The sequence below is a fragment of the Aythya fuligula genome, chromosome 2 (assembly GCF_009819795.1).
Source record: "Aythya fuligula isolate bAytFul2 chromosome 2, bAytFul2.pri, whole genome shotgun sequence".
Lineage (NCBI taxonomy): Eukaryota > Metazoa > Chordata > Aves > Anseriformes > Anatidae > Aythya > Aythya fuligula.
The window spans coordinates 87,094,105-87,118,846 of record NC_045560.1 but is presented as its reverse complement, the minus strand read 5'-3'; the positions used below and the strand labels follow the sequence as shown (position 1 = coordinate 87,118,846).

General features: G+C 42.9%; 1 protein-coding gene across 3 annotated transcripts in view; it reads left to right on the top strand.

Annotated features, from left to right (window-relative positions):
• GRB10 (growth factor receptor bound protein 10) overlaps positions 1-24,742 on the top strand; it is a 148,474-nt gene that overhangs the window by 110,966 nt on the left and 12,766 nt on the right. For all 3 annotated transcript variants that reach the window (XM_032181714.1, XM_032181715.1, XM_032181716.1), the window contains exons 6-10: positions 10,810-10,966; positions 16,739-16,854; positions 19,636-19,710; positions 23,292-23,429; positions 24,051-24,161. In XM_032181714.1, the coding sequence (XP_032037605.1) occupies positions 10,810-10,966; positions 16,739-16,854; positions 19,636-19,710; positions 23,292-23,429; positions 24,051-24,161 (597 nt within the window). The remainder of the gene's footprint in view (positions 1-10,809; positions 10,967-16,738; positions 16,855-19,635; positions 19,711-23,291; positions 23,430-24,050; positions 24,162-24,742) is intronic.

The following is a 24,742-nucleotide window of genomic DNA, read 5'->3' as shown; positions in this document are numbered from 1 at the left end:
AAATGCTGAAAACCTGGACCAGAGCACACAGAAGATCTCTTCTCATGGGAAACCCTCAGCCTTGGAGGCAATGAAAATGAAATCATTCGAATGCTTATTCAGCTAATCGTATGGGATAGTCCAGCTTTAGAATAAAATATTACTAGCTGGCAAAAAAGATGATGGGAAACATTTAAGGGCTGTGAAATGAGGTTTCTGTGATGCAGTGAAGCTTTGCATTGTTTGATAAGTAGCAGTGAAATGCTGATACTGATGTATGCAAAAAGATTAAAAAAAGGTCTGGGAGTATGATGAGAATATCTGTGGGGACGGATTGATGTCAAGGTGAGAGGAGCTGCTTTTGAACAGGTAGCTGTGTTGGTCGGCAGTATGAAGTGGCGTTCACATCTGGGGGAAGATATCCCAGCGATGTGAGCTGCGGTAGGAGATGCAGAGAAGTGGCACGTTGGTCAAGTTGTGAGGCAGGAGGGATGGAGCTAGTCTGGTGGAGTGGTGTGGGATACATTGAATTAGGCTGCTGCAAACAGCACAGAGAACATGAGAGAGGAGAGGAGAGGCTGCTGCTGCTCAGGGACTGCTCCGTGGCCACGGGTGCTTTAAAGCAGCTTGCGTGCCTGCCTGCTGAACATCTGATCCATTGTAGCTCTTGCGAAGTAACCTTCTTTTTAAAAGTTATCATGAGCGCTGCAGACTTGCAGGCTAATAATGCTGTATATAATGAGCTGACTGCTTTGCTCTTGAGCCACTGCTGCTCCAGGAAGCGATGCTTGAAAACCTGGGTACACCTAGATGATAAGGGAGAGCTGCTAGAGAGTATGATTGTATAGAGGACCATTCAGTTAGTTGCCTTTGTTTCTCAGCTTTTGGTAAAAACTAGCTGAATCTTTTCAGTTCCTAAGAGGCTGCGTTCAGATCCTAAGCTCTCCGTTGCTGTAATGTCATGTATTGCTTGTTCGGCATCTTTTTAATTAGTGACATTTTATTTAGCCCAAATTAAATATGCCAGATGTAGCTGATTTAGTGGCTAACAATGATGAGTGAGGGGAGGGAGGGAGAGCTAACATTATATAGCCTTCTGTTCTCAGGGAAGTTTTTTTATTTCTAGTTCCACAAGAGAAGTTGGAGTGGTAACCATGGCAGCAGGGAATTTGTCCCTGTGAGCTAGGCAAAGGGTTGGGTTGTGTGGGTTTTTTTGTTTTTGTTTTTTTGTTTGCAGTGCCCCCACTAGGAGGAAGGGGAATACAAAACGGCCTGCAGTGAGCCCTCGAGAGGGACCTCGGAGAGACACGCTGGAGACACTGGGCATGGAGTGAAACCTCCCAGCATTGCTGCTGGTGCCACAGCATGCATGGGGCTGAAGGGGTGCGACAGCGTAATGGGAGATGGGAAAAATGTCTCGGTAACATCAGTCTCCACGCCAGGTGTTTTGGGGAGGGGTGCCTAGACGGTGTCTACTGAACAGTCCCTTGTACAGTTGCGCTTGGGTTTTCTCCAATATTTTTCTCACTTTTTTTCCACCGAAAATGAGTAAGTCTTCCTTTCATCAGGTTGGAAAGGAGTGAGATTTGCACGGGGCTTGCAGTGTTCAGGAGAGAACATCCAGCTTAGTCATGATGACATATCCCCAGATTTTGCATCAGCCCTGGAAACTTTGGGTAGATCGTTCTTGAATTTGGGGAAAACCATTGTTTTGCGCCACTCTCCAAATAATTTACTAAAATTTAAACAGCAGAGCAGCTCTGTGGAGCAGTTGCTGATTAAAGCAATTGCTGAAAATGTGAATTACACATTTACTGGGGAGAGGATAGCATGAGGCCTCCTCTCCCGTTGACATAACCTTTCTCAGGCTCCGATCTGTAGGGGTTAATTCTGGTCGCACAAGTGACTGATGCTTACAGAGTTCCACAGAAAGACGCTCCCAATGTGAGTAGCTCTGTTCGAAGCGTTATTGTGTGTGACAAACCGACCTATAAAACATCCTGAAAGCCGCAGGCGGCGACAATCAGCCAATGCCCGCGGCTTGAAATCGCCGGCGTCCAGCGCCAGTAACGTGGGAGAAGACAGGACGTTCAGCAGCATTTCTGAGTACGGCACAGTGAGGAAGGAGCTGATGGCCACGCATTAGCGATGCTTTACCATGCTGCCTACCGCCGATTGCAAAGCATCCCTCTTCTGTTGCCGGAACAGGACGAACTCAGCCCTGTTGGGAAAACTGTTGTGAGTTGCAACTGAGGCTATTGAAGTGCAGGAAATTTATATTTCCGAGGTGCACGGGAGCTCTTAGGCTTCTCAGCACGCAAGGGTCATTAGCCTGTTCATAGTGTATTTATACTTGAGGTCAGCACTGTTAAACAATCGTTGTTCCTCACGTGCCCGGAGGTTATATACAGTCTTCTTAGGAGTCTTTCTCCAGTTTTTGCCTTTTCTTTCATTAGCTCACGTTACCCTTTTCACTGCCCTAAGTTGCTCTCTTTTTCATGGTTTCACTCTTCAGTTTACTGTAGCCCCGTGTCATGTCCCTTTGCAATGTACCACACTTGATTCTTCTCTGATGAAGCTATCGAGTTCATGGAGTTTTTCCCCAAAAGTTTCATTTTCTGTTTTGGTTTACAGCCTCCCCCTCTTGACTTGTAGCTTAGTTGTAACTTCCTGGACTGTGACATCAGTTTTGTTTCATTTGGACGTGGAGGGTAATAAGGTGACTCTTGGAAGGACAGATAATTGCTTCTTTTAATCCAAGACACCTCCATACATTTTGTGAAAACTCTTTTTATCCTGATATTCCCAACTCTGGCAAGGAAGCGTCAGATTCAGGAGCTGGGGCTTCAGCTGAGAACTTGCTTTTATTAATTTATTTTTAATTTCTTTTAGCCTTCAGAGCTGCAGAGAAAACCTTAGGAACTCTGCTCTTGCCTGCACCAGGGAACAAGTTCAAAAGTTCTTAATTCCTTTGCCTTTTCACTCCTTGTGATTACATTTGCTTATTTATTTATTTATTTATTTTTGGTGGGGGGTGTAGGAGCAGAAGGAAGGAAGGAGAGGGAGATACAGGGGTGGGAAGAGGGTCTGTCTTTCTGTTCCTCTGTATTGCATTCTAAGGTTGTAATTTCTGCCCAGCTCTACATCCTTTGAGTCTCAAAAATATGGTGTTTGCTTACATTTCTTTGTTACCAGACTAGGTAAATGGGATTGCAGTTGTTCACCATCGGTTTCATAACTACTAGTTCTTAATATGATGTGTTTGTTTGGCCGTGTCTGGACATTCCCAATATAGCTTATTTGGCATCATCCCTGACTGTGGGGTCAGGGTTTTTGTTTTGTTTCTGTTACTGCATCTACCACAGTCAGAAACGCGGGATCTTGCTGTGCTACGTAAGAGACGGTCACTGCCCCCAAAAGTTTTCCCATGCAGTATTTTCGAATACTCATCCTTGGTTTCCAAAGACATCTTCAAAAGTGGTCTCCAGTCCCTTTCCTAATCTGGGGCTGGGGCAGTGCATGCAGACCAAGGGCTGGCACTGAGTCCAGCTGTATGGACAACTCTGCACGGTGTTCCTGTGATAATGCCCCATAACCTCTCTGCTCCTTTTTCCTCGGACAAGCCTGGAAGGGAGGGGGCATTGTGCAGACTGCCCGTGTGGAGGTTGCACTCAGGCAATAGTAAATCATAGTGAGAAGCTAATTGTACATTGCTGGACCCTCTACTGAGGTGGCTTTTTGGCTCAGAGCGTGGCCAGGGCTCTCAAATGGCAAGTGCCCCAGCTGCAGTTGTCACAGTGTCCTCCTGGGAAAGAAGCAGCCGTGCAAGTCATCGGGACCTGCACCATTTTTCTAAATCCTAAGGAAGGCTGCTCCCCGGAGCCTTGTTACGCTGTCTGCCAAGCTTCAAATTAATGTGGTTCTTGTGGTTGAAAGCCTGTACAGCAAGGAAGATGTGGTAATAATTCCTTTTCTAAAGAGTAATTTATAATGGCTAAACAATTTAAAATACTCGGTAACTAGCTTGGTTACTTAAGAATTTTAATCAAGAAATTATTATGGTTTTTCTTTGTATTACCCTTTCTAGGATTATTAGGTACTTGTATTGTGCTCGCAAGAACTTTTTTTAGTAAACCTTTCTCTTGGAGCAAATTCAGACGATAAATAATGCATTCTGTAAGCACAGCTGAGGAAGATTGCAAACTATCTGGGGATAAATTGCGCAATAAAGTATATGGCAGATAAAGGTTAATGCCAGCAACACCACTTAATGTCTTTCATTACATAATCAAAGGAGTGTAACAGTGTCTGTAACTATCTTTTTTACTTACATAAAGGATCTAGAAACTAGAAAGGGTTTTTGCATGAAAAGCAACTGCTGTTGGGAGGAGCTGTGTGGAGCAAAAGGAACTCATTTGCAGACCGACCATCAAAAGTCATGGGAAATGCTGGGTGGCAGAGGACTCAGGCAAAGAAGAAGAGGCAATCTGTCGGTGCTACGGCCACATGAGGAGTCTGGACCCCACGTTCAGGACTGGGTGAGCTGGCTGTCACTGGCTTGCCTTCCCACCTCTTGGACTGGTAGCTGTTGAAGAGTCTGCCTGGATTCCTTCCCAAGCTTTCTCACCTCCAGTATCCTGCAGATACCCCGAAGCTTCAGCAAAACTCATAAAGGCCTATTGTTACTCTGTTGCAAGGATTGAAAATTAGTCTTTCTCCTTTATTTTACCTAAAAATTACTGGAGGCATAGGAGGAATCGAGTGGGAAGACTGAAAAATGTCAAATGGGTCAAATGACTTAACTGAACGTGTGAGCATCAAACCAAAGGTGGAAAGAGAGAGAAATAGCTTTGGGGGATACTGACAGAAAATCAGTGTGTTGTCTGTATGTAGGCATGTAGCACTTAAAATTGCATTCTGCTATTTATTTGTAAAATATGGAAATTACAGGGTAGGAACTTGCAGTTTCCAAACCTTCAGCCTTCAAATATGCTGAGAACATGCTGGAATAAATCTTCTGTTACACAGGCAGTGCTTATGTCTTGAAAATCTTCTTGGTACAGTCTTTTCTTAAAGGTTCATGGCACAGTCCACTCCCTTATATGTAAACAGCTGAGATTCTTGAAGTTTCATCTCAGTTATGATGCAAGCCTAACCTTACACAGAGGGCTATTACTTGAAGCTTTGAGAAGATAGAAACAGTCAGACCAGATTTCATCAGGTGTTCCCATACCAAATGGCCATTTTTACACAAAGTTTTCGAATGAGAGGAGGAAAAGCTTCGGTTTATTTCCACAATATTCTGGTTTTCACAACGTTTGGGTTTTAAACTTTAATTGGACACCAAATGTTCTCATCGTGTGAGTTCTTTTGAATGCGCTTTGTATATATGCAACATCACACACTGGCTAATTTTTTTTTTTTAAGCTCAAATGTCAACAATTGCAGTCTGTAATTATGCCTATAGTGCAGGGAGACGTGCTTGCTTGATTAGTCACTGAGGCCTGAATTCGGCCAATGTAGCTTAAGGTATCCAGACGAAGTCCCGAGTTAGGAGCCTGGATTCTCTCTGCAGCTAGCAGAGAGACACAAATGCCTTTATCATGTGCCTTAGCTCTTAAGTTACCCCATCTCTCTCCCTGAGCTTCAGAAGGAATTCAACTCTCTAAAATTACCTGGGGTGAATCTGGGCCTGGGCATTTGTACACGAGCAGTTCTGAAGCGCTGGCATCCAAATATAGATGCTTACTCGAACTGAGTGTTAATCCTGCCCTGCTCTCCTCTGTCCCTACCACTGTGGCTCCCACAACCTGTCTCGCTGCTACAACCCTCACAAATTGTATGGTATTAATATTGGTGTTTGATGACTGCTGAACATGTGATGATACTGTGATTCCCTTTCTTGTCAAGTTGTTTCTTGGACTCTTGGAAATGGATTTAAAATTTGATACCCCAGCAAAGAGGGATACAATCAGGGTTTTATAACATTGGCAAGTCTTTTTTTTTTTTTCTTTTGATTTCTTCTCTGAATATGAAAGTCAAAGACTAAGATCTTGATCTTACAACAATTGCTCTCCTTTGTTGTTCATAGGCTGTTAAATGTGTACCTAAATATAGTATATGCTAGATGAGAGAGTTAATGTTGCTATGAGAACCTTAACCTCAGCATTTCCTAGGGTTTTATGTTTGTATGTAGAGGGAGAAAAAAAAAAAAGAAAAAGAAAAAAAAGCAGTGATCAAATAACTCACTTTTTTTATATATATAAATAAGTACTGTCTAATGACTTGTATATAAGTGGTCCTATCTGCAATTTATTGCTATTACTGCTGCTGTTTGTCTGAAGGGCTTTCTTTCCTGCATGAGCTGTGTAACAAAGGAGGCATAAAGAGCCATAGGGTTGACCTATATATTTATTTCATTGCAGCACTTGAAATTCCCTCGCCTTACAAAGCTGCCTCAGTGCTGCTGGGCAAGTAAGGGGGGACTGGGTGGTTCTCCAGGGTGCCAATGGGGCTGATGGGGCTGCCTGCCTGTCAGGTGTGCTCAGAGCATGCCTGGAGGCTTTTCTTTCCCACCTTCAGGAAGCAAGCCCTGACTTTTCTGTTACCTCTTCAGCTAGGCAAATAGCAGTTCAAGGGTGCAGTGCATGCAGAGCTTGAGTCTTCAGCGGCTTTGAGTTGGCTGAAAGCTTCCCGGTTTCTCCAGCAGCTCTGATCCTACTCTTGTAAGCCCATGAGTGCAGAAAGCTTTTGGAAAAAAATGAATGATCGCATCGAAACGGGGTTCCAGTGGAAAGTGCAAGTGCAATCTTAGTGTGCCTACCTGCCTGTTACATAGGTGCCTTCAGGAACAAATCACACATTCTGCCTGTACAAGGTACATGTGTTTCACTTCAGTTTTCTTTTTATCGACATCATTGATAAGATGTGTCTCATGCCTGAACAAATGAGTGAAATCAGGGGATGAAAGTCAAAACCTGATGGACTGATGTTTAGTTTGTGCAGCTTTTGGTATGACAGAAAACTGAAATGACTCTACAGTGTGTTTTAATGACTTTCTGTGACGTGTCTGATCTTTGGCTGTTAGAAAGCAAAACTTTTTCAGAACCTTTTACCTATTAGTTTTCAACTGGACAGCCCTTCTGGTAACTGGTGGTCTCTCCTTATACTCAGTTTGGAGTCGTAGTCCAGGCTAGCAAAGGTTGGTTAGCACTGGCATAAATTACGCTGTGATCTGTTTCAGATTGTAGAATGCAAATTTGGATCTGTTTGATGCCGAAGATTGTCAGCATAACTTCACTTCAAAGCCTGAGGGTTTTTTTATGATAATTGTATACAGTCATAAGTTTTCCTTTGCAGAAAAAGGAAAGAAAATGGTACAAATAGAAAAGTGGAGAAGCAGGAAGAAAGTAGTGTGACTGTGACACGACCGGGTTTATTTTTTTGTCCTCGTTCCTTATAATGTTTGCATTACTTGATGCACACAAAATATTCCACTTGGTACCATGAGGTTGAGGAGCTGAGGCTATAAGATGAAATAACGATGAGGGTACTTGTGGTACACGACCCATTATATGAAACTAGCGAAGTGATGAATATTAATGTTCTTTTAAATTTTTAATTTTTCAGTCTTTGTCTTTTAAACGAAAAAAAAAAAAAAAAAAGGAAAGAAAGAAAGCTGGGGGGAAGAATTCCTCGCAGAACAATGGTGCAGTCTGTTATCTGCTCCTCTGCACTGTAAAGCACTGAATGTTCAGCCAATATAGCGCTCTGGTTGGCTTAGCATTCTTAACCTTAATTTTGAATAGAAGGTGCCTTGTGCTGCTGACGTAATTGGGGCCTTTTGTAAATCACTGTTGCAGGCAGTCTGCTGTTGCATTTCACTGCATTTTTCTGAGCGATGCAGGGCAAAAGTGTCAAACTAACTTTCTGAACCCCCTCTTCAGGCTAAGTGTTTTCATTATCAGAGTATTTTATTCAGAATGAGTTCTGCCTCATTTTGCTTTGGAGATATTAAGCCCTGGATCAATTTTGCAAGTGAAACAATATTTCTGGTGGAAGAAGTTTGAATGGGGAGCCCTTCGCATCTTAAAGTGGCGGGTTCTTCCTTGGAAAAAAAAAAAAAAAGAAAGAAAAAAATGATAGGGAGTGCAAGAGGGTTGGATCGGACCAGCTCACTCCAAGTCCCATCTGCGATATAGGAATCCTGTTACCTGCCGCTTTTGTCGCTGAAAGCATCAGAAAGTTTGGAGCTGGATCGTTTTCGTCAGGCTGGTTTCTGCATTGTGGTTACACGTCATGCTCCGCAGCGTTCTGTGGGGACATAAAATCCCCTCGCCTTTGGCATAAGGCTCTTATGGACCATTGCGGTCTTGCCTCCGCAGAGGCGTGGGGTTTCATCTCACTTCTGTCTCTCTTGTCCTCTGTCATAGGGTTCAGCTCAGGCCGTTACATCCGCTACTGATGTAGTCTTTTATATCCCTGATGTCAGCGGTGATACGTGGCCTTGTGCTGTCCTTGCTAGCAAACACAGCACTATTAATAGTCAGTGATGTTAACTTGCTCATTTCTGCACCCGGGCTGCCCGCTCAACCCAGTGCTGGTCCCCTAGCTTTAGAGGAGCCCTTAGAAAGCACCGCTGCCGGCTGGCCTTGGGGGCCGATCGTAGGGGTGCTGATGGCCCACCTCTAATGGTGACTCTGCTGTGGGAGTGTTGGGGCGCCTGGGAGATGGGCCGGAGAAGCATGGTGCTACAGCTGGGTGGCACGAAGCAGCAGCAGCAGCCCCATGCCCCATGGCTGCCATGAGATGCTGTCGCACCTCAAGGCAGCCAGCGTCAGCTCTTGCATGAGGCAAGGGGTGACGGGGTGGGACACTTCTCACCAAGGGATCTTGGTGTAAGTGGGCAGCAAAGGCAGGTTTCTTCCACTGTCCATACTCCACTAAGTCTTCCCGTTCCTGTCAGCCTGCCCTCACTGCTGCCTCGGTGCCAGCAGAGTGGCAGGTGAGGAGCAGCGGGCTGAGGCTGAGGCAGCGGTGCCCTGGGGTGGGCTGAGGCAGGCTGCAGGGCAGCTGCGGCCCCAGGCAGCTTTGGGGTGCAGTCAGCCCACCCTGTGCACCTTGGCTTCCATACAAAAAGAGCTGAGAAGCCCAAAGCCCGTTCCTGCCCCGCTGCCTGCCTGCTTGCCACTCACCCACCCTGCTCCCTTCACCGGGGCACCCCGGACCCGAGCTGGGGGCACGGCAAGCACCCGGTGCGCCCGGGGGCAGCACAAAGCCGGGGGGCACCCCAGGGCTGAGCAGCACGCATGCCTTCCCCGGGGCGACAGCAACTGGGGCTCCCCCTCCCTCCCCCTCCCTCCCTCCATCCCAAAAGAGCCCAGCTCGTCCTGAACAGGCACCTTTGGGGCTGGGGGGCCCCAAGGTCTGGCTCGCAGGGCCCGGGGCCCGGCACTGTCCCGAGAAGGTGTGGGTGGGTGGCACCGGCCGCTGCCCGGGGGGGCGGCGGGGAGCGCACGGGGTCCCCCCCCTCCCTTTGAAGTTTTTGGGGTTTTCTCCAGCCGGCGGTCGGTCGTAAAAGCGTGTTTCCTTTGTAAGTTTGTGTGAGTGTGTTGTGGTGTTGTTGGGGGGGGCGGGAATAATTTGGAAGTCTGATAGTGTGTGGGAAATGATTACATCAGTCAGAGGGAGGGCCAGGATTGGTCTGCACAGTGTGGTTTGATTCACTACCGCAAAGATTGCGTGTAACCCTTTGAGTGGAGCTCCGGCGGAGTTGTCTCCCTCCCCAGAAACAGTCCCCGTGGCAGGGGCTACGTGACAGGTACAGCGCGGTGAGCCGCTGACACCGCAGCCACCCCGGGCGCGCAGCCGTAGTCCGCCGAGGGTTGGGAGAGGCAGAGAACAAACTCTCTTTCAAGAGGCAACCTCTATTTAAAATGCCATCTTGCTCTTCCGACTGCTGCCTTTTACGTGCTGTTGAGGTAAGATTTTCCATCTCGAATTACCCTGCAGGTTCTGGTTAAGGTTTGTCTTCTCTGGCTAGGATGCAGAGCGCTGGGAACGTGGAGTTAATCTACAGCGTGAACCTGCGCGTTCGCGGCGAGAAATAATTCTGCAGCAAGTGTATCTTGTCTGAGCAGAACAATGCAAAGAGGAGAGCATCCCTGTAATTCAGGAGGTGGGGATAAGGTTCCTGACTTGTTCTTTCATCTCCATTAATACTTGGGATGTGCAGGGCACGCACGGTTGGTTTCCAACTACTGTAAAGCCAGGATCAAAGGAGAAGTCGGGGAAAGGGAGAGAGATGCGTGGACGGTGCTGGCTAATTGGGCCGCGAGCGGGACTTCCCCGAGCGAAACAATCCAAAGTTAGCGGGGAACGAGAAGAGCCATTTTTAATCTGCGGGGTCTTGGCCTGTTACTCCGTAAATGCCCAAAGGCCTCCAGCTGGACTGCAAAGAAAACTGTGTGTGTGTTCGACTGCATTTAATTTCCTGTACCCACTGCTGCAGAAGTACTCTCCTGATACTGTTTCATGTTTGCTTACCTCGCACAGCTCGATAAAGAACCTGCTCCCTCACTTTTTTCCTGTGTCTGTGGTCATATTAACGCTGCTTCACCTTTGCGTAGCGCAGGGAGGTTTTGGGGGGCGGGGGGGCAGGAGGCCAGGGGCATCACTGCAAAGTGTTATAAAAGTCCGTCCTCCGTGTCCTGCGTCCGGGCTGCTGAGCTGCTCCAGCCCCTGACACGGCGAGGACGCATTTCCGCGGTAGCTGGGCGGTTTACCTGTTTCCAGAGCTGTTGATCTGTAAGTGTACCCTTTATGTTGCAGGATGTAAAAGTCTTTAGTGAAGATGGAACAAGCAAAGTGGTCGAGATTCTAGCAGACATGACAGCCAGGGACCTCTGTCAGCTGCTCGTTTACAAAAGTCATTGTGTGGATGATAACAGCTGGACTCTAGTGGAGCATCACCCTCACCTAGGATTAGGTAGGGAACGGTCAAAGGGGTGGCATGGTTACCTGGGAACATGAAATATGTGTGATTCATGTGAATGTGCTTCCAGCTGGAATGTTTTCTTTCCACTGCTTTTATTTGTGAAATTAGCCGAAGTCACGTACATGCTTTTTCTGTATTACAATTTGATGTGTTAAGCATTTAAGCCATTTTAAGCCCTTCTCTTGTTTCCCATCCTCTATTTTTATTTAAAAAAAATATATAAAAATTGTCTAATCTTCACGCTAGCGCTCTGTTGCTACCTTGCTGTGTCTGAAGCTATTGCAAATAAACAGCTTAGGCAAATTAAGCTTGATCCTTAGAGCACTGGTCCTGCGAAACAGCTCAGCTCATCACCAGCTGGGAGACCTGGGTGAACAGACTCAGCTCCGCATACCTCCAGTACCGCTTATGAAAGCTAGACATGCTGGGGGGGCGTGGAGCGGGGGGGCGGCTAAACTTGACTTCAGGAAGGGAAAAATGGTGGCACCACCCGCCGCACACGGGCAATTCCTGGACCAGCGGTGGCATCTGCTCCCCAGGCAGCCGCTCCTCCACCTGATTGAAATTAAGGTGTCATGGTTACAGTTTCAAGAAGGCAGCAAGAGGAAGAACTGTGGGGAGTTAAATAACACCGCGAATTGGTTTAATTACAGTACCTGAAAGAATCTTATGTTATTCAGTCTTGCTTTTCCTGTTATTTTGTGGCACTGATTAGTTGCAGGGCTCTGATGCGCAGCTTGCAACTGCATATTGCCTGGATGCGCTATCTATAATTCCATCTACCGTAGAATAACGCTTTTAAAAGTGGAGCATTTGGAGTATTAGTCGATACACTTGATGGTGAATTTTTTCTATAAAATAGGGGGAAGACAAATCGTAAGCTGCAATCACCAGCACTGGAATTGTGAATGCTATTTGTAGCTAATAGAGGTTTTTTATGTCTGAAAATGCAATTCGGAACCCTTACAAATAAAAAAAGGAAAGAATTTGCCGGAAATGTAATGCCCCACACTGGTACTGTTAAACACAGATAAATTCACTGCTCTGTAGGATAGCACTACAAAATAATAACAATTAAAAATCTTAGGATATTCTGATAACTTAGTGGTAGTAATTGGGTATCTCTTCTAATATATAAATCTGTGAAAAATTTAACATGAAGCACTCGTGTATATGTCTGTGGTATACTCTCAGTTCTGAGGACATAGGACGAGGTGAAGAATTAAGGTATAAATTACAGAATCTTTATGCTCTTCGCTTAATATGCCACATGCATGCTTGTACCAACCTTTAAAAATGTTGAGTTTTATCAATGCTCATTAAACTACCAGGCTCCCTTTTTCTATATTCCCTTTCCCATCATTGCTGATTACCAAGGTATTGTGTAAACAGAAGCCTTCTCCTTTGTAACCAACATCCTTCTCCTGCCAGATTCATTCAATGATGCCACAATTCAGTGTTTGTGACATCACAATAGCTTCCATGGTGACTAATTGTGCTGTCAAACTCTGGTGTGTGACATCTCTGAATGAATCGGGCAGGAGGCTGATTAGGAAATCAAAAGCTTCTGTTTACACACAAATAACTTGGTAATTAACAATGATGGGAAAAGAGCAAGATACTTATCAGGCTGCATTTATATACATTAGAACCTGCCCATCTTGGAACTCTGGCTCACAGTGAAGCACAAAGCGGGGCCCAAGCTGTCCTAAGAAATACGGGGTGCAGATTATGACTGCAGCGGCCACCAAACTTTTTCTTCAAGGACCACTCCGGGACTGTCCTCTGTAGGCCATGCAGCCGGGCCATGTAAAAAAGTAATGCGTTGCTTGAGGGTGTAAAACAAAGAGTGCTAAAATGTTTCAGATACAGATTTCATATGTGCAGTATTTGGAAGATGTGGACAGAGAAGGGGATGAAAGAGTTCATATTATGGAAGAAAATGACATCCAATTTCTTCTATTCGGAGACCAAAGTATTCACTGTGGCATACACAATAAACTTCAAATACCAACTTCCCTGCGTCCACCCAGTTTTTGTTGCAGTTTGAATTTTCTGTTATATGGCTGCACACTTCTAGGTCCTCATTAGCTGAAGTGCTTCCCTGTGTATCTCAGGTACTGTCAGATCAAGGTAGTAACCTGTCTGCACCAGAGGTGAAGTTACCACTAGCTGTCTGATGTTCCATATTTTTCCCTCTAAAAATAAGATTGTAGCACATCTGGTGTAGCAGAAGTAAGATGCAATGACAAGTAGGTATTTAGCAGTGTGGAAAGAAAAATGTTTCCAGAGCAGCAAGAATCCTGTGTTTCTAGAAGACATATTTCTTACCTGCGACATCCTTGCTGGAATAATGCTGTAGGTGGTAATCCTGAAGCCCACCGAAAGAAGCTAGTTCCTTTGTTAAGTTCACTATCATTTTTTTTCCTGGCCTTTCCTTATAGTGCTTTCCAAAGAGCTCAGTTTGCAGAACCAGTTCATCTTTTTAATGCTGGGCAGATTGAGGACAAGAGTAAATCTTTGACGCCAGCTGTGTAGTTATCACTATGGTGATCCTCTAGGTCCCAATTTTTAAGGAACTTTCATCTGACTGGTTTACTTTGCATGCATAGTCAATTGTCTTCCAAACAACACGCGTGCTTGCAAATAACTTCAAACAGCCATTGGGTCGCACGCATTATTTTTGTTCTCACTGGAGGCAGTGGTGTGGCAATTTACCACCAGACTTGCTTGGATTTCATGTGTAAATGATTCCTGCTGCGCTTTACCACTGGTATCTAAAATGCTTTGTGGTCAAGATCTAAGCAGTCTGCAAAACTTGATCACGCTATTTGGTTTATAGCTAGACATATACCTAACCTTAAAACATGCTATGCGCCCTATGTGCTACTCCATTCTTACCCATTGTCAGTTTAGGATGGGGTTATAATACAGATATCTGTATTGGACATTAACAGAAATAATAATAATGAAGACAGACTGTCATGATAGTATGCATCTGGACATTGAAAGAATCCCTACCTACAAATCTCATATTTTCAGCGTCAGAACTGACTGTACATCTTACCTAATATACTTGAAGCAGGAAAGAACAGTAATAGGGATCTGAAATGTAGGTAGGGTTAGAAGAAGGAATCATCGCACAGTTTCATACATTGATTTCCTTGTTTCTCTGTATTGAATTTGACTTGCCTTAATCTGCACAAATTAAAAGTGTAACAGTTAGACGTAGTGCTTGCTAAAATAGAAAACAGGGTGGACTAGTTCACACTTTGGTCCACCTGTTGTTTGTGTGATTCTCCAATTGGAAATTTTGGGACATGCCTACAAGTTGTTCAGTATGGCATCCATCTCATTTTCCCATCTTGTATCAGTTCCACAGTTCTGTGTAAGTCTAGGTAGTAGTACAGGGCAGTTTGGGGGGAAAAAAGAAGTCTGTTCTGGTCCTCTGTAGGAAGCGTACAGAGGAGACTGAGTTGAGTCCATCCAATAAACAGAAAAGGAGACATTTCTGGTCACTTTAGCTGCAATGACACTTGAAGACAGACTGACTCATTGGACTTAATAGACTGACATCTGTGCTGCTGGTTTTGTAGCACAAAGCTCAAAGCAGGGCTAAAGTTGAGCTGCTGGCATGTCAAGAGGCATTTCATTCCGCTTGCAGTAACCAAGTACAAGTTACCAAGGTCTTCCCAACTGTGCAACTAAGTAGTAGCAAACTGACCAGAACTACCCTCTTTTTTACATGCACTTGCTATATAAAGTTGCACCTTCAAGTTGGCTGACACCATCAAAATGAAAATTCAGCATTAAATCAGCAGGCACATCACTACAGAATCTCAAAAGGATCTTGATCTGGTGAAGAAATATCTCTAGGTCAGTTATATGAAGCATCTAATAAACAGTCACTGGGTGTATTTACCCAAACTAACAATCAAAATGCAAAACAAATGGTTGTCTATACTGCAGTTCCTCAAGACAGAATGAACAAGACATGGTTTGTCCCTGCCTCCACGGGAATCATCTTCAGTGTGTTAGGAAAGTGAAGATCTCTGTTTGGTGAGATAGCAGCAGCAGCTAGCAGCAGAATGTGGTCTTCCAGGGTTTATACTGTGATGAAGATTCCTATCAATATAATTAAATGTTCCCTGGGGCAAGGGTGATACAAAAAAGAGAAGGGCCCTCCACCCTCAAAATCACCCCATCTTCCTCATGGTGTGGAAAGAGGAGATTTGAGTTAAGCAGTTGCCTAAAACCACGACAATAGCAGTAGATCAGCAATGATACCTGAAATTTACCTGTGAAGCCTCTAGATAACGCGGAGGTTTAGGTGATGGAGGCTCAGGTGGTGCAAAATGTCCTTAATTAACTGATATCAGAAGTAATATTCCAGTGTACAGTAGTCAAAGAACTAACCCTTGAAGTAGAGTTGCAGCTAGTGCATTAAGCAACAGCTCTTTATGGAAGAGCCACCACATACAGAATATCTTCAGTGTTAACCCCTCGAAACACAATCTGTAGCAAGGCTGGACATTGCAAAACATGGTAAATTCTGAAGTCATCAATAAGCTTGTGATGACTGACAGTCTAAACACAGATTTAAAAGACATGGGATCATTCAGAGAGAGGTTAAATTTTCAAAGAACTTATGTCAGTTTGCCTAGTTGAATAATTCAGGTGACTTTCGAGAACTTGCTGCTTTTGGAGATGCCAATTTCTGCTTGCTCTGTATCCAGAAAATACCCCAAGATAACCTGGGTGGCAGCCTGGCATTTCATATCATGCAAATGCAAGGATTCCTCAGGAATGGGAAGCAGGGCAGGGACTATCCGAACTTCTTTGGCCAGCAAGTTGCATGGGGTTTGGATAGGGCTTTGTGAAAGTTATTTTTTGTTTGACCTCATTTTTAATTCCCTATTATAAATGAGATGAAAGTTCTGACTATTAGACTTCTGAAAAATACCTACATATTTTCTTAGAAACTTTTGAAGATTTGCCAAGCTAATGATTTCATTAAGCAGTGTACACTTAGGCTAGTTGCCTTCTTTTGAGTAACTGCCTTCAGTGAATTGGATTTGTTAAGCTATCTGTTCATGCTTTGATGTGTCATTCTTTTGACCAAAGAAGTAGTGGTTATGGGGAGTTACCTTGTAACCAAATCTAGAGCAGAAAATTGCCCTGTCATGTGTACAAAACATTTGTCTCTGTCAGTATTCCTGTAAAGTAGATCCTGTGACCTCTTTCATAATAAACCCCATTGTCTAGCTTCTACAATAAAGGCCTGAAGTTCACCTTGAAATGAACTATTTTTATAGAGTGTGGTCAAATAGGACACTGTATTTCCATGCTAGCTCAAGACCTAACAGTGGCCTTTCCACAACTTCTTGTCCCCTAAAATCTTTCCAGTTCCACAAGATACAGCAAATACCGAGGAAGAGATTAGCGCATATGATTTAAGCTACTGCCCGGCAGTGAGGCGCGCAAAAAATCTTGTTCTTCCCTTCCTCAGAAGTCCATACATACATAGCCCTGATGCAGGAGAACTTTAATGAACACTGCCATGTAACATTAAACTTTGTAATGCTTAAGCTCTAGTTCTTTTAAACACCTTATGACAGTATGTTTTGAAAGCTATAAAATGTTTTGTTAACTTCATAAAAGGTAGCGGAATTGCACTGAATTGTTTTACTCGTACTCTTTGGAAGCTGGTCTTGCTTCTTCTGCTGGTTGACCATGTGTTAACATTATGTTCTTTCTCCACAGAGAGGTGCTTGGAAGATCATGAGCTCATAGTTCAAGTCGAGTCCACAATGGGAAGTGAAAGTAAATTTTTGTTCAGGAAGAATTACGCAAAATACGAATTTTTCAAAAATCCCATGGTGAGTCTTATTACTTAGCTGTTTACACCACAGAGAGGGATGGATTGCAGTAACAGTGCTGGGCACTGTTAGGTCTTAAAAGATCTATAAAGAAAAACAAAAACAAACAGAATTCTTTCCAAAGAATTTTTAACCAATGTTTAAATTCTTTGGACTCTGTTCCCAGCCTAAAAACCTCAAGTGTTTTCGAGTTACCAAATATAGTTGTTTCAAAATGGCCATTGCTGTGTTGGAGAGTGACCAATACAGACAAATCTTTATTGCTTCAAGTAACCAAGCAGAAGTGCAATTTTCTCATTATCTTCAAAGCTACTTGATTTGATGCAAATTGATCAAATAGTATACAGTATCCAAACCTTTTAATTTCTTGGGGTAGTACTAAAGGAAACGCCTCTGTGTAACCCCTGAAGCACTTGTTACATACAAGGAATTTCCAGTTTGTCATTATGCATGTTGAACATTGTCTTCCTTATGGCTGTGCTTTACTAGTGTGTTCTGTCTTCTTTACTGATCATAGTAACTCACCCTCTCATGTCTATCCATGTTTGAAAAGTGGTACTATATATCATAACTGTACTTAACACTGGTTAGAATGTTGTAGTGGTTCCAGTGTAGTTGCTTATTTGGGGATTATTTTTCAGATTTCATCCAAACAATTAAGTGGGAACAGGCTAGTTAGTGATGTAAACCTATGTCAGTTGGTGCAACCCATCGAGACAGTAGAAGGGGCGACAATCCAGTGAACTAGGTTAGAACAGATTTTGGGTCACTCTGGCATTTCTGGTGCCGGAATGAAAAAGATACCTGAGGTTACATGAAAACTCATTGCTGATATTGGCACAGATGAGAAATTAATTCCTTTCCTCATGGACACTAAGGCACAGAGCCTGCATCCTTGCATGTGTTCTTCCCAGCACGTTTGTCATCTGCTAGTGCTTGTTTCAGAACCTATGCCTTGCCTTACTGCTTGAAACATTTGTGTACACAGAGTGCTTGTAATTGTGCACTTCTCTTGAGCTTCCCATGTGATAACCTATGAACATCTGACAGCTTTACAGAATTTTTGGTATCATAACATCTAGCACATCAGTTTAATGTGGTATACTTCAATTGATAACTGAGTATGGGAGTAAAACCCAGAATGCTTAGCATTCAGTCCCAGGCTCTTGCAGTCAGGGAATAAATCATTCTTTGGGTTTAAGAATGCAAATGCTTCCTATCTTTTGCAGTAGTTATTGCCATATGGCACTGTTTCTACTCAAAGAAGCTTGTAAATGTTAGCTTTCATAATTCATTGTGCAACCTACCTGGCAGAAGGGTGATTCCTCTTCAGCCCTTCTCTTTATGTCTTAAAGACTGAAATGTATATTGCCCGAAGAGTGGTGAGTGTTCTAATCTATAATAATTTTTGTTGTGATTCATCTTGTTACAGTCAGTCATTATTTTATGCCAGGCATTTCTGCATGTCTTTATGCTTCAGATAATGTTTAAATGCCTCAGGAATGATTTAATGTAATTGTTGTCTATAGTAAATTCAGTATATTGAATTACATAGGCGTTTTTAAACATGGTAAATGAAAAGGAGAACTGGAGGAAAAAAAACTGAAGTCAAGTCATCTGTTTAGCAGACAGCTGTCTGACCTTCGCGATGTAAAGATTCAGCATGAATGAGATACTGTATAGAGCGCCTGAAATATAAAAGCTCTTCAGAAGCACCTTGTTTCTGTGTTAGGCAGTATTTTCTTCTGTGATGGCAGGATGGGAGAGAAGGAGGTAGATGTCTGCTTTGAGATTATTCAAATCTAGCATCTGAAGCAGGGAATGCAACACAGAGTGTTCTGGCGTAATTATTGCACATGTCCTTTTAAAGTTTTTAGTATTTCATTTCCTATAACATGTAGCTGACTGATCATTACAAGAAAAAATACCAGGCTCTGTTATGTTGCCCTGAAATAACAACATACAGGAGTAGATTTTGCAAAGGACAGATTGAAGGGTTTGAAGTCCTGAGTATAAATGACTGTTGAACAACCAAGTGAAAGCATCAACAGTCACACATGAGCTCTTTCTCATAATTAAAGGCCATGAATGGCAATTCATGGGGAGCGTTCCGATGGAACTGAGCAGGTTTGAGGTTCAGGCAGATGCAGCACTGAAGAACTGTATTTTGGATAAAAGGAGAGTACAATCAAAGGTAAAAGTGATTGCTGGAGATCCTGCGGCATCCCCACCTGGGATTCCTTTTAATGCTTTTTCATCCTGTTTACCCCTCTGTGATGTACAGAAACCTCATTATTTCTCCTGCTCTGCATCTTCCACATGGCAAGTGGCGTTACCAAGAGTTTGTTCACCAAACAGCCTTCCTGGAGGGGGAGGGAAACCAAGAAATTTGGTGGCAGAATGTGCAATAAGCAAGGAGTCATTGAGCGCCCAACCTGCAGGATCATTCTTCTTTTCCTTCCCTGGAAAGTAAAGGCTGTTAGAGATCAAAAAAAAGCCCTTAGGAGAAGAGGAAGCATTGAGAAAATGCACTTATGAAATACTGTGTACCTGATACTTAAAAATCCAAATTCTGCCTCGTGGTTTATGGCTTTTGTTGAGCAGAAGGAAAGGAAGAATTTCACCTGAAAGCTCTAGCATTATTTTCTTTAAAAGGGGATCTCCAAATTGATTTAAGAATGATAATTTCACAAAATTGACTGGAAGAAAATTCCACTGATTCTATATAAAAGTGTTCAATATATAGCATGACTTCAACTTGTCTTTTCTTTTTGTCTCTAGAATTTCTTTCCTGAGCAAATGGTTGCCTGGTGCCAGCAAACAAATGGCAGTATTCCCCAGTCACAACTTTTGCAGGTACTGTAAGTTATCTATATGCACAAGGTTTTGGAACCAGAGGGGGGAGGTTGAGGGGAAGGAAGGGAGAATTCAGTGGTCTGGAAATAGCTGATTGGAGAAAGACCAGCGTAGTTAGTTAGCATATGTTACTAACGATGAAAATATCTGACAGAGGTCTAACCCAGGGGCACTGAGGTGTAAGTTACAAACAGGAAGTGTTCATAGCTATATTCATAAGTATTTGTTCCATTATTATCCAGCTTTTTCAGGTAACCACTCTACAGGAAGCCAGTGGCAGCCACCTCTGTGTAATGCTGTCCTGTCCACTTAAAGACACAAAAGAACTTTCTTTCTCACCTTCTCTAGTGTTTTTGTGCTAGTGGCTGCCATTCCCTTGCTGATTTCTTTCATTAGTTCAGGTAGAGGTCCTAGTTTGTACTTCAGACACAAGTCTGACATGCCAGGTATTTTTTTGAAGTAAATGAAGTAAGTGCAGGTAGTTACAGAAATCTAGATGTATCATTTGTTTCCTGAGTAAATGCTTGAAGCTCCCCGGGTTAAATTGCAGGTGTGTGTACCTTATGTATGTATGTTGGTAGAGTTGTGTAATCTGTGTGGCAGTGGCACGTCCCTGAGTTAATACTGACGTTTTGATGCTACTGCACAGTTCCATGCTTGCTCATGAAGGAGCTGTGGTGCAGTCGGCTGACCTCTAAGGATGGTGCTGCAGGGTTGCCTCCCTGGCCAGTGTCTCATCCACTTAAACCTTAAATTTAAGCATGCCAATCTAAAACCCATCATCTAAATCTTTTTCACCTTAGTCATTTGCTCAGCTCACAGATGTGTGGAGGCCAAATTAAAACACATTGTTAAGGGCTGTATTAAGAGTATAATAGAGTGATACCTGGAAGACAGTACTATGAATAACGCAGGAAAATCATAAAGCAGAAAGCACAAACATAAAAAGAAAGTACAAATACAAATAACAGATTTTAGCCTGATTTCTATCATTCTGCATATTTGCAAATACTCATTGACTATCTCTTTAAGTAAAACAAGTTTCTACTGTCTTTTGAACTAATGCATTCATTTTGACCTGTAACCACTTCAGAATCTATTAAACACTGGCTCCAGGTTCACCAAAAAGAGTTTAAACTGTTTGCGTGCGCTTTCGTTTGGGAAACAAAAATCGAACCAGTTCCTGGAATTAAAAATGAAAGTCACATGCAACGAAGTTAAATGCCCTTGGTCAACTTTGCACTCGTACTTCCCTAATTGGGACCCTGCTTTTCATGGCACGTTAAATACTTATAGAGCAGGAACCTCTCCCTCATACTGCCACGCAAGTACTTCATGGCCTACTTACTCGGTCTGGATGATCTGCAGGGAAGTGGGCCAGACAGAGAGAAAGCACTTGGAATGGGCAAGCACTCTTTCCATTGCTTTATCTAAAATCTGGTGGTAATCAGGAACCCAAAGTGGTACGAACAGACATTTCCACAGCCTGGTAGGACTAGAGGTCCCTTGGACCCTTTGTCCAGCAGTATAAGTGGAGATTCAAGTTTGCTTGTTACACAAGAAGTGTGACTCCATAAAAGAGTAAGACGTTTCTGAAGAGGAAAAAATGTGGAACATAGTGCAAGTTAGTCAGTAGTGAAAGGAAAACCATACAGCATTGTGAAATATAAGAGTTTGCTTCTGGGAAGGTTCAGTTAGGTACTGTCCTGAAAAAGCGTGACTCATGGAGGTTAACAGTGCGAGAGAGCTGGGCAAAGAGGATGGATACATTCTCTTTCGTTTACTGTATAACTGTAAATATCAATCTTACTTAACGCATTTATATTAAGTACCCTTTTCTTTTTAAAAACCATACAACTATTTTGTCATAATTTCAGTGACAGTTGTAATTTGTTGAAGGTAAACTTCCTGCAGTCTAGTCATCATTAAGCATGTTGCATCTGAGGCTACCTCAGACATGGAGTGAGTGCACTGGTTTTTTAATTACACAGGAAATAGGAAAGGACATTAAACATCATGTCAAATATGTACTGCATTAAAAGCTATTACTTCTAGTCTTAACAACAGCATTAATGATGGTGGTGTCTGTTTTCCCTAGTGTCAGTCTTGCTCAGATATGCAAAAAGCATGCATCTTAGTTTACTGTTGGTTCAACTAGCTGGAGTATAGTTTATCTGTCTCTCTGGAGAGAATATTTTCTCCCTTTGTCTCTTCCTTTCACAGTTAAGAAGTAGGTTTGTAGTACAAATAGCAGGAAAAGTGACTATTCTCTTCCGAACCGTTAGGTAAGATGTTGGGGGAAGAATGGAAAACAGTTACGTTTTAATGCAGCTAAGAACTCTGAGAAAGTGCATTGTTTTTTGGTTTTGTTTTATTTTAGCATTGTCCACCAAGTAATACAATTTCCAAAAATTTCAGAGGCATATAGGCCAACTACGCTTATGGATTTTTCTTCCTGTTATTTGAATTTATTAAGATTTTGGTATTTAACCTATTTACTAAGCCCTCTGTCATTTAAAAATCTAGCCCACTGCAGCAAGGGAACAATCCATCAGCTGGCTAACCATAGTTATTACTTCCTTCCTTTGACGTATTGCAAATCAAATGATTCCATATGTGATCTCTCTAATTATGTCAAGAACTTAACTTACATACTTCTGGATCTGGAAGCGTAGTCTAATTGCTGACATTTATTTTACTGCTCCAAGTTTCCGTTTGAGTTAAATACTCTTTTGTCTGTCTTACGTCTTGTCCTGGGGCAGGTGCATGTGTACTGTACAGGACTTTGGTGTGGGAAATCCTGCAGTAGGCTGTTCCCATTCTAAAACTTCTGGATAAAGTTGCAGATTTTGGCCAATGCTTCCAATTTAGACTAGTTGGCAGAATTGTTGTGGCGAGGCATTGTTTTCTTCAAAGAATTAATAAGCTTACTTTGTGTCCCTGTGGGCCAAATACAAGTAGAATGGGGATACAGATAAATGGTTAGCCTTTTGGAGATGTAAGTATCCACACAGAAAACAGGAAAATGTCAGTGCATAAACTTGAACTGATTGTTTTTACAGCACTAGAGAGATGTACACTGGAATAAATAGAGGAATTCTGCCTGAGAAACACCTTATTTAAGGCTCCTGTTTCGTGTCTGTATTCAAACCAACCTGCCTGCAGCTGCCACTGAAGGGCTGCTGTCCTGTGCTCCTGGCTGTGCAGTTGAATTACCTCCCCTCAAAAGTGAGCAGAGGCTGGATGTCTTGGTATACTTCATTTATCTGTCAGGACAAGTCTACTTGGGTTGGGGACAGTTTGAACAGTAGCTCAGCTGGCTTTGCGTCACTAAAATTGCTAGTTGTGACACCAGGGAGGTGACAGGAAGAGTTAGCCAGACAGATGTGAGGGGAGGAGAAGGAATATCCATTGTGGTTGTAAATCAGTTTAAACACATAGGTCATTTTAAGCATAATGTGAAACCGTGGCCAAAGTCTGTGAAATGACTTGCCATTTGCTTCTCTTTTCTGCAAATACAGTGCCAATTTTATGATAAATGTGTAGGACACAATCATCACTTACATTTTCCTCTCCAACAGAACTTTTTAAACTCCAGTAGCTGCCCTGAAATACAAGGTTTCTTGCATGTGAAAGAGCTGGGTAGGAAATCATGGAAGAAATTGTATGTGTGTTTGAGGAGATCAGGACTTTATTGCTCTACAAAAGGAACTTCAAAGGTAAGATTAAAAAAGAAGTTGCACATTACTAGCATGAGAAAGGATTTTCTTCTTTTACAGTGTGTTTTTTTTTTCTTTCTTTTAAATACCTGCACAAAGTGTTCCCCCTTTTTATTGCATAGGGAAGGATAAGCAAACCATGATCGAATGAAAACAAGTCCTGGGCTCTCAGTGCATGACAATAGCTTTGTAATATTGTTATATAATAAAATCATACTAGCCAGACAGCAGAACTGTCGTTGCTGAAGTCACCTTAACAAGGTTAGCAAGAGAAATCATACTCTCTAAACATGTTGTTCATGAATTTATTTTAAATGATACTTTAAACAACGTTTTGCATTATCTAATTTTCATATTTCCCAGAAGCAATGAAATAGGTTATGCCATTTCCAATTCAATGTGTTTGAATAAGTATTTTGTCAGCTTCCCGTATAAAACGCCTTCGGATAGGAGGCTGATACTTGAGAGGCAATGTGCAATGTCCACTTCAGGCTGTCTGAGAGGAGCAGAGCGTTCATACACTGCCCTCTGTTGGATGTTGGTCTTTAGAGACTGCAAAGCTTGCAGCAAGGTGTTCCAGCAGCTTATTCTTACACGTACTGTATCCCGTTACTTCCGCAGGAGCCAAGACATTTGCAGTTGTTGGCTGACCTAGAAGACAGCAATATCTTCTCGTTGATAGCAGGCAAGAAGTTGTACAATGCACCTGCAGAGTATGGATTTTGTATAAAGGTAAATCTTCTTGTGAAGTTCTTCCAGAGTGCAGGATGGTGTTGGTAGCTCAGACCCAGCCCAGCTCAATGGGATTTGTGTGTAAAACTCTGCAAGTATTTCTGTCAGGAAGACCTGATCTTTAAAGTCTTTCATTTGGCAGGCATGTCCTGTGAATCTTGCCATCATTTTATGTGACACTTTTAGCACATTGTCTGGTGCTTCTTTGGATTGGGAAGTTTCTGAGCAGGATCAGCTCAGAGCAGAAGCATGGTGTGCCTGTCAGATGGCCTTGGTTCACCTCACAGATGAAATCTTTTTTTCCTAGTACTCTGACTGAACAGCAAAGTTTCTGTGGCCAGTGAGCACCAAAACTATATAGCAACAAGGATCAAGATCTGATCGGGTGTAATTGTACCATTACTATAGGCCAGAGGTTTGCAGTCTTCTTCTTTAAAATAGAGGATTGTCATGGAAAATGGAAATAAGAATAAGCAGTTGTCTTTGAGGATTTAAAGAACCATTGTGCTGATGGATAGGATTGTATTTTTTTGCAAGAACAATCAGATCAGGTAGAAGTCTGGAATTTTAGCATTAGGCTT